Source organism: Amblyomma americanum, chromosome 2 (assembly GCF_052857255.1).
Source record: "Amblyomma americanum isolate KBUSLIRL-KWMA chromosome 2, ASM5285725v1, whole genome shotgun sequence".
Classification (NCBI taxonomy): Eukaryota; Metazoa; Arthropoda; class Arachnida; order Ixodida; family Ixodidae; genus Amblyomma; species Amblyomma americanum.
In genome coordinates, this window is record NC_135498.1 from 17036407 (window position 1) to 17046655 (window position 10249).

The 10249-nt window shown below is 49.3% G+C and overlaps 1 protein-coding gene across 1 annotated transcript; it reads right to left on the reverse strand.

Moving 5' to 3' along the window:
* Positions 1-1163: 1163 nt before the first annotated feature.
* On the reverse strand, positions 1164-6400 carry LOC144119560 (uncharacterized). Its single transcript, XM_077652140.1, has 5 exons — positions 6108-6400; positions 4364-4490; positions 3058-3248; positions 1630-1969; positions 1164-1223 (listed from the first exon to the last, which is right to left on the reverse strand). The coding sequence occupies exons 1-5, from the start codon at positions 6398-6400 to the stop codon at positions 1164-1166; spliced, it is 1011 nt and encodes a 336-aa protein (XP_077508266.1).
* Positions 6401-10249: the final 3849 nt, after the last annotated feature.

The following is a 10249-nucleotide window of genomic DNA, read 5'->3' on the forward strand; positions in this document are numbered from 1 at the left end:
CCACCTGTCCACCGTGGCGCTGTGCACGAGCCATACGGGAGCTCGAAAACAGCAACTTGGTCCTCGAATCCCCGGCAGGTGGCTCTGTTCGAAGCAGCCACCAGTACCACTACTCACGCAGTACTGCAGCGGTTAAGCCATGTGCCACTGCGCCAGTATAATCGTGTGAAGACTACCCGCGATCTATGAATGTGACTGAAAGGGACGTGATGTCATTAAACCCACGTGACCACCAGCGGACCACTCATTAAGCCCCGCCAAATTCAAAAGTCTGAGGACCCCCAGATTTTCGGAAGTAGGCCCACCCCAGAAACTCTAGGCGGCTTAGTGGGGAACGCCGGGTGGAACAGTGTGTATTAGTGGGTCGGATTAGTATAATCCCATTTGATAATCGAATGGAAGGCAGTCAAATATCAGGGCAATGCAACGGTTCCGACCGGAGTTTTGGCGGGAAAATCGCAAGCACACTCGACACTCATTGTAGACACCAAAGCAGGCAACCTAAATTCTATCCAGTTTTCTTCTTTAAAATGTGGTTCAGAATTCCCCTAAGTTTTTTTCATGATGAATAATTTGTTTCCCGGAACACGTAGCTCTGAGGGCGCAGCCTTCTGATCAGATTTTCTGCACAGCGCCATCTTTCACAACTTTGCAGTAAAAAAACGTCTGTTTAGTGTCTCCTTTCATTTAGCGCAAGATGGACCCTTCGAATGTGTACCGTGACGGGATTCCACAGCCCTGTAATATGGCGCAGTCACACACTTCCTGTCCCGGTGTCGTTGAGAAGTGCCTTGCAACAACCAGCTATATTTTATATTCTGCACTGATAGAAGGCGAAAACCCGGACGCGATTAATGTGCGCGTAACAGAAGTAAAAAAAAATGTGAAGCATTTTCAGTGGATTCTCTATGAGACATATTACTAAATGCTCAATGCTGTCTTGATCAATTCCACTGCGTTGCCACTACGCCTACTCTCTGAAAAGAGCGAATTTCACTCCTTTAGAGAATAGCTGTAAAGGCAGAGAGGCTGTCATTACGCTCTTCACGGACTAATCGTTCGAAGAGGGAGAAGTGGTGCAATTAGTGCCATTGTGCTAATTTTTTTGCTTTGATTGTACAACATCATTCACGTGAAAACGCGTCGTTTCTATTAAACCACGGTTAATTGGAGCTGAGCAGCTTTCGGAGTTCAATGAGCTTGAAGAGGTCGAACGTGTGAAGCTTGAAGGTAAAGCGTCCAGTTTTTTAGTCATGTAATCAGCGATTAAAGGCCGGCGGTGTTCAGGCTTCTGCTCACATCACAACGCTGGGTTGGAGGGAGAAGTGGCGGAGCTGATGACCTCATGATGAAGCCTAAATTTTTTCTCGGCAGCCATCGGTGATTACGCCATCATTTTAAAAGCTTACATAAAAAGAACAACATAGCGTAGTCTACCTTCAAGCTTCATACATACGAACCCTTAAAGGCCGGCGATTTCCGGCAAAACACTCTTCAGCTTCCCTTAGCATGTCGCTGGGAACTGCAACACAAAGACCAGCGCCAGATATTTTTTGCGTACACCATCAGCGTTCACGCTTTATTTCACTGTGCAGCGACGCGTTGTAAGAAATGAGAAAAGTAAATTACCGGCAGGTCAAACGGCTCGTAGTAATTGAAGCGACGAGTGCCGTTCGTAGACGTGCCGTACGGGATGCCGAAAAAGTGCCGCACCGTTTTCTTGCCCGAGCCGCGTTTCGCGGAGCGACCCTTGGCGCCCACGATCTCGGCGCCGCTGATCCACACGCTCAGCTGTTCGCGAGGAGCGCAGTCGAAGGTGGTGGGTGCGGAGCTGCTGCCTTCGGGTATCGCGCTTCCGCTGGAAGACTTGCTTTCATTGGTCTTGCGACGGGGCCACATGTATATCATGGCCAGCACGGTGATCACCACGACGAGCATCACGGAGACACCGACGGTTACCAAGTGAGTCCTGCGTGGAAATGCACTTCAGCTCACTCATGTGTAACCGCAGTGGTGGCCTGGAGGTCTGAGCATCCGCCTCGCATGCGGGAGGAGCGGGGTTCGCTCCCCAGTGCCGCCGGGCACCCACCGGTGATACAAATAGGTACAAGCTTTCCCCTGCCTAGTGGTCGGCTCATTTAGGGTGAAATGCTTGGGAAATGGGTCTTTGACCCCAACTTGAGTAGAAGAGAATACCTTGTGGCATGGCGCTCTTTGGCCATAGATGCCTTTGCGTCATAAAAATCTATCATCATTCATGTGTGCTGTATGCTCTGAAGGCTGCATTATTCATAGAAGTCCCCCGAAACTATTACACGGGGACAGAGCCAGCCTCTATACGATAGGCGCTGCCATAGACTCTGGGCAGAGAGTGTCCGTACTGTTGCGAAAGAGTCCTTGCATGTGGATAGAGATTGCTCTGGTAAAAGTGTCAACCAAGAAAAGTTAAATTAAGTTACGCGCAGGCTGGAATGGGAAGATTCTAGTTATGCGATGAAAAGAGTTTCTTTTTTTTAAGCAGCAAACGGTCAATGTAAACATAAGGTTATTACTTTCTTGTTGATTTCTGTGTGTTTTGCAACCGTTAGAACAGCATTTGTACATGGCAAGGATAAATCACTTTGCTATTTAATGTCAATAAATGATTTCATATCAAATGCACGCAAAGACCGAGCAGGGAAAGCTTTGCGGAACTTCCGTAGCTTCCTTGACAGTTTGCAGCTTCCACAACATTACGGTCGAGCAATGCCACACCTGCATTTGAATGCTGCTAGTGACGGCAGATAAGTTTACAAACCTGTGTGTTTAGAACCGTTGTTCATAACCACCATCATGGACATGCTTTCTGCTGTTGAAGAGCGAAAATGACTGCGGTGTCTACGAACGCTCGTCGCTAAGACGGCGCACAGGATGATATGCTGTCGTGCGTAGGCAGTGACAAAGAGCTGCTTAAGAGTGATACCAGAAATGAACGGCGTTTCGAGCTTCCAAAGGAACTTGGTTTTTTGCGTCTATTTCACCTAAGTCGCATTGCTATCGAGTAGTTGCGGCGCTCACCCTGTGCTTCCGCGGTAAGTCGTCGGCGAAGCCAGTTCTTGCGACGCGACTGGCCCCGCACGCTCGGGTGTGCCCCCACGGGGCGTCCCCATTCGGCGTTCTGGGCGTCGATGACTTGGGGATGAGGTCGCGAAGCCGGTCTTGGTCTTCTTGTGCTCGTCGCCGTCAGTCAGACCGGTGTCAAACTTCAACTGCGACGCGAGAGCCTTCTACAGTGAGACACGAATTAGATGGATGGATGGACGGATACGGCTGAACCCTTTAAATCGGGCGGTGGCTCAAGCCACCTAGCCATGACTTGTGAAATTTTACTCCTGTCTTGCTTTTAGCCACCAATCATATGACCTTCGCTTGGTTACTTCTACCAGCTTAGAATCTACTATCCCTTCACTGTCATTAAACCCCAATGCCTTGGACAAATCAGCCCCGCTGCTTTCCACTGTAGGGTGAAGTCCTTTACAGAAAAGTATCAAGTGTTCAGCCGTTTCCTCCTCCTCTCCGCACGCAATGCACAACGTGTCTATCTCGTGGTACCTGACTCTATAAGTCTTAGTCCGCAAAACTCCAGTCCTGGCCTCAAACAACAAAGAGCTTTCCCTACAACTATCATAGATATTTTCTTTGGCAATTAAAAAACAGCACCGCCCGCCCTCTGTAGGGATGAACTGGCACTAGTTTTGGTTAATTCGTCAGACAATCACTGAAGTCCAAAAACAAGCACTGTTGCTACAAAGATGCTGTCTCTGAATTTTAAAATTTGTCTGGCTGCTTCAAACATCCCGAAAAGTGTATTTAAAACACGTCGATGAACAATATTTTTGCGTTATGCAGCTAAAAACATTGTGTTTTTAGGGCTGCAGAATAATCGTCACAGAGGCGCCGTGGTTGGCAAAAGCCAGTCGTACTCCAAGTGACGTATAGGTTCCTGCCAAATGTATAGAATTTGTGTCTGATATAGAAGTTGTGATTCTATTTTGAAGCGGAAACTTTGATGCATATATGATATTTTTGGGCAGTTTTGAGGCTGTCTTTTATTCTTTCGCAAACTGCATCCTGGCAACTCTTTTTCGCGACTACTTTTATTTGAGAAAGTTCGTGCAAGGGCTGAAGAGGCCGAAATCCTTTCTGACTGCAGACGGTAACTTTTCAATCCAAGAGTGTGAGAAACAGGCGCTGTGGGTCACTCCTAATATTGGCACAGAGTGGGAACATTAATCTTTTATTAATCTGTAATGCGACAAAAAAGTTCACGAAGCGAACTATCCAGCTTATTCACATATTGCTCGGAAGGAACAGACGAACTCACCCTGGGTGTTGGCTCGTGATCGGTGGTTGTGGCAAGCGTCTTGATGCTGGCCTTACTTGCCGAAGACGGGGACGTGACCAGTTTGCCAGCCTCCGCGCTCTCTTTCCCAACGCTGCGGGCGGATTTCCTGATAGGGAAGAAATGGAAGATCCGTGTGCAACAGCTGCAGACTAGCTACAGCGCCACTTAACACACTGTCAGTTCCAAATGACTGCCGTCTGCAAAAAAAGAAAAAACGACTTCGCCTTCACTGTTAATCATCAGCCGCCTGAGTGCCCGCCCCCCTCATATCTCTACACTTAACATATATTTCATGCCGCGCAGATCACATTCATAAGGTAGGCATTTCTACATGCAAAACTAAAACATTCTCAGATTCTTTTATTCCTCGCACGTCATATGACTGGAACCACCTTCCTTCCTCAGTTGCCACAATTCCTGACCCTGTACTGTTTCGGTCTGCTGTTACCGCTTCTATTGAATAATATATTGTTTTGATCACTTATTCTAACTTATCTATGTTATGGTAATTTATTGTTCTCTGCTGTTGTTTGTATTTTCAGTGTTATGTATTACCCCCTCCCCTCTGTAATACTTTGCCCTGAGGGTAAAATAAATAAAAAATAAATAAATAAATAAATAAATAAGTAAATAAATAAACCTGTTCATGTGCCAGCGGCGGCCACCGTATCGCTTCCGACCTTATCTTATCTGCTCTCCTAACTTTCAACCGTCCCCCCTACTTGGTATGCCTGCCATTGTTAGAATCCAGTCTCGTTATTCTGAAGACCATCAGTTATGCCTTCGCAGTGGATACGCTCTGCCCATGGTCGTTCCCTCAATATTTCAACCACGACGTCATTAACTAGCCTGTGCCAGTTCTATCTCGCAGTTTGATCAGTTCTATCATCCTGCAGTTTGATCAGGCGTTCAATCTTGACTGGTTTGACGTCCCCTAACGACGGCCAAGACTGAGATCGTGGCCTCGGCTTTCGTAAGCGTAGAACATCATCAAAGCAACAGCCTACAGCGACAGTAATTTTCACTCTGCGAATGTTCTTTGCTTACATTCACCCGAAGGAACCGAGACTATACGAACGCGTTCTGTTAACACAGCGAACTCATATTTACGTTTCATTGCGTCTGTGCCACTCCGCGCGTTTAGGGTAGCCGGCCAGGTATTGCCTCGGTTAACAATTCTCCTTTTCGTTTCCCCATTATTTTACTTCATAACTAGTGCGATCAAAAATTGGCAGTGGCTTAACTCGGCTAACCCCGGAATTCAGCGAAAAACAAGCACGCTTGCTAAGCGTCTGAGGGTCATCCAAGGCAGCTACGCTGCACGCTCGCGACAGCTGCCGTTCTATATATACCCACACGACCACGTGGCTACGAAGTGGTATCACATGGTCTTACGACAACCCCATCGAATGTTCTTAAGGTCCATGGTCAACCCAGTGGTCACCCAATGTCAACAAAAGGTCATCGGTCAAGGTCAGGGGCAAAGAGTTCGACGCCATAACTGTAGCAGATATGGTTATACACGGCTAACGTGGCTGCGCTGAAGGTCGTTCACGGTCATTACCCGGCCAACGCGACGATTGCTTTACCTAGCGTAGTGAAGCTTTTCGCTTCAAAAAGCTGTGCATTCGGTGCAATACCGCGCGCTCATAGCCGCGGACGGACCGAACAGAAACACCTGGAGCTAGCTGCTACCCCGTCATGACTTCACCTTCCCCCGTACCTGGAAGCAGCCGTGTGCGTTTCCAGTTGAGGGCCCGAGAAGTCGACGGCCTCCTTGGTGTGCGCATCGGAAAAGGCACCGACGCGGAACGAAGTGACCGTGTTGCCCTGGTGTTCTTCGGGGCTTTCGACGGGCAGCGGTCTCGGGGCGATGATGCGGTGCCCAAGCTTGCTGTCGGACGGAATCCGCCGCGGTTCAAGGCCGTGGCCGGACACCGAGGGCCGCTTGGAAGCGGGCTGCCCTTGGGCAGTGCCTTTCCTCGGGCGGCTTTGGGAGCGGCGCCTGTTCTGCATAGCTGGTCGGAAGCACTGCAGGACCTGCCTGAACCTCTGGAGGTCTTCTTCTTCTTCTGCTCGCGCGATGGAGCGCGTTGTCACGGGACCCCGTCCGTCGCACCGCGTGCAGCGGGTGGTAAACTACTATGCGTTGTTTTGTTGATGATGATCATTATGACGTGGTGTACGGTATGCTGGGCTCAAGGCCGCTAAGCAGTACGTGCACTGCGATGGACGTTGCGTTCGGTAATAATAATAACTGGTTTTGGGGGAAAGGAAATGGCGCAGTATCTGTCTCATATATCGTTGGACACCTGAACCGCGCCGTAAGGGAAGAGATAAAGGAGTGAGGGAAAGACGAAAGGAAGAAAGGGGTGCCGTAGTGGAGGGCTCCGGAATAATTTCGACCACCTGGGGATCTTTAACGTGCACTGACATCGCACAGCACACGGGCGCCTTAGCGCTTTTCCTCCATAAAAACGCAGCCGCCGCAGTCGGGTTCGAACCCGGGAACTCCGTTTCAGTAGTCGAGCGCCCTAACCACTGAGCCACCGGGGCGGGGTGCGTTCGGTAGGGCTCTTTCACTTTCATCATCATAACACAATTAAGTGCGTCCATACGATGCGCTAAGTTGTCGTAATATATAGCAGTGCTTTGAATATATACCTTCATTCGGTTTTCATTAAAAGAGGAAGGTTTTTCGGGCACTCTTCTAGCTGTTCCTGCGGTCCGTTTAAGGACCTCGGTATTTTACTAAATCCAGTTTTTTTTTTTTTTTGCGGCGACGGTGGGATGTGACGGCAGTATGGGTTCAGTGATGGTGACACTGAAAGAATGGTATTTATTGTACCGTTAGTTCCAGTTTTCCGGTCTACCAGGTTGTCTCCACGTCTAGATTTGTTCGTGTACTAGTGCACTGGCTCTTTCCAGTTCACGTGACTGGAGCCTAAATGTGTAAATACGCGACTAAATATTGCTGTATTACTCAGCGGTGCGTAGGAGGTCGAATGTCGGTCTCGTAAAGCAATGAACTTCGTTCCTGGTGAACTATGTGCGACCCGCAACTGTCCAAAATCGGACGCCGACGCCAACAAGGCGAAGCGCTAGGGGCGCCGTCTTCAGTCCATTCATGTCCTAGACTCTCGGGGAAAAATTTTTAAAATTTGGATAATTGTAATAAACTCTTATGAAAATATTGAAGGTAATGGTCCATTCTTTTGATATATAGCAAAATCTTTCTTTTAAAGTACTTCCATCTATCGCATCGAACAGTTAAGACTGCCATAGAAAACTAATGGGGATCGCTATTGACGATAGCAAAAACTTGGATAGAAAAAAAAATACAAGACTGCAGTCGAGTAATCTGCGGATATGTTGATATTTACATTTTATGAAAAAACTGCGCTCATAAACAGTTCCCCGCTCAAAAATGCTTTTGTCCAGAATTGTTGTGCACAGTGCTCAGGAGTCCCATGACATAGCGCTTTCCGGCAGCTATTTCGTGCGTCAGGCACGCTGCGTCCAGGGTTGGGTCCGGTGGACTGCGGAGGAAAATAGCCGCGTCAGTTCTTAGTATGAGCGACAGTATCTTCCGAACCTGTACGGGAAATATTGCTGAGACGACGACCGCAACTGCACTGAGCAGGTGCAGGGTGATCAAAGTACGCGAGTGCTGATACAGGAACTATAGCCATAGCCATGTTCTTCGTTGCTCCTTTCGACGAGTCTTGTCCTGTCCTGTGCTGATTCTCGACCCGAGTGAGGCCCGTTTTACATGCATGCGATTTTCGCCTGCGACACTGCGAATTCTGTCGGTCTGCGACCGGGGAGGGCCGTCAGCCTAGTCGCAGACGGCTTGCGATCGAGTTCCGTCCGGTTCGTATTCAGTCGCAGCATCGGTGTGTTCGCCCTGCGACTGACCATTGGGGATAATAATAATAATATTAATTGGTTTGGGGAAAAGGAAATGGCGCAGTATCTGTCTCATATATCGTTGGACACCTGAACCGCGCTGTAAGGGAAGGGATAAAGGAGGGAGTGAAAGAAGAAAGGAAGAAATAGGTGCCGTAGTGGAGGGCTCCGGAATAATTTCGACCACCTGGGGATCTTTAACGTGCACTGATATCGCACAGCACACGGGCGCCTTAGCGTTTTTCCTCCATAAAAACGCAGCCGCCGCGGACTGGTTCGAACCCGGGAACTCCGGATCAGTAGTCGAGCGCCCTAACCACTGAGCCACCACGGCGGGTACCCATTAGGGAGCGCCGAGACGGCGTGCGACTTGCGGTCACGTGGGAGCTGTTACCGCGGTGGAAGCAAAACTGTTTATTCTAATCAAAACATACGGAATAATGCCTTGCATCTAAAAATACGCTCGTCATAAAATCATCAACACATTCTGTGTGATGTTTCTGTCGCGTATAATAATTGGTTGCCTATGCAAACATAAAGGAACCTTGTCGGTTCTTCCGACCGAATTCGTTGTGTCGGTGTCGCATGTGAGCGCAGTGACCGAAAATCGCACTGTGACCTCACCGACTACACAGGATATTTTCGGTCCAGTCGCAGCCTGTGAAACGGGCCTGATCCGGATTTCTTCAGGTCGGCAGTGGCGCGCACAAGTTGATTTTCATCGCCGCTTTTCTTGACTGCGCAGCCACTTTTATGGCTTATTCGGGAGCCGTCTCTTGGCTCGAAAGTGAACTTGTCTTGAGTCTTGCTGTCGGTGCTCCTGATGCACCCCTTGCTGCTAGCTCTGTCGCTCGCTTTGTTGTCTTGCTGGGTATTGTCATGGACTTTAACGCTGGCTTTTCTCCCGGCCTGCTGTCGCTTTTACCTGCCCTGGCAATGGTCTTCTCAGGAGGCTTGTCGTGATCCTTATCTGCAGCTTTTATCTTTGACCTCTTGATTTTTGGCCAACCTTTGAAAGCTGTTGCAAGCGGTTTGTCACCAGGCATTGTGGACTTTCCAAATACTTTTGTCACAACGATTAGGTTTACTTTTTCAGGCGACGTCACAGTTGCACCGGCCGCAGAGTTTGTTGGACCTCTTGCGGAAGAGCCACTGGATGCGTTCTTCGAAGGAGCGAACTCTTTTTCTGAGCTTCTTTTTTTCAGGAGGTTTACCTGGAAAATTATCAGACGCTTTGGCGGAGTCATCAGCAAGAGCGGCTCGAGTCAGACAGAGAGGCCAGAGGACTGTTCTTCGGGAGCTCCGTAGAAAGATTCTCTTGATCCTCTCTCCTCCGATTCCACACTTACACCAGGCGCATTTGCCGACGTCTGTGACCCAATCTTGCTTTTCGTGGCAGATTTGTCTTTGAAGCCCGTACTGAACGAGGACGGCTTCTTAGCATCTTTCAGCTCGTTAGGAGCAAAGAACGCATGGCGAGCGTAAGCGCTTGGGTCAGGCTGCTGGTCATCAGCTCGGGATTGTGTAACGGCAAGCACACGTCGCTAGGGCATTTCTTTCCCACCTCGTGAACGCGCAAAGTGTGCTCCGTTTCGAACGGCAGCTCAGAGCCGTCATTTGTGTTGGCCTTTGTACTCCTTTCGGCATCGGCGCTGCGTGTAAATCGATGTTTTGTCCATCGTCGTGTTAGATGTAGGGTCTGCCTCCCGCGTGTTAGTGACGGTTCCCTGGCCCTTCCAGGCGCCGGGAATAAGAATAGGGGCTTGCGGCAGCGGCAGTGACAAGCGGGGTTCTTTCTTGCCTCCTTTTAAAAGTTTAGACATCGCGGCGGCCTTGCGAGCGACGATTCGTGGTTCACGTTCAGGGACATCCTCGCTGCCTTCATCAGGCACCTTAGACGTCTTCGGCTGAAATGACCAGTACATCCTGTCTGGCCACCAAGGTCGGCCCTCTTAT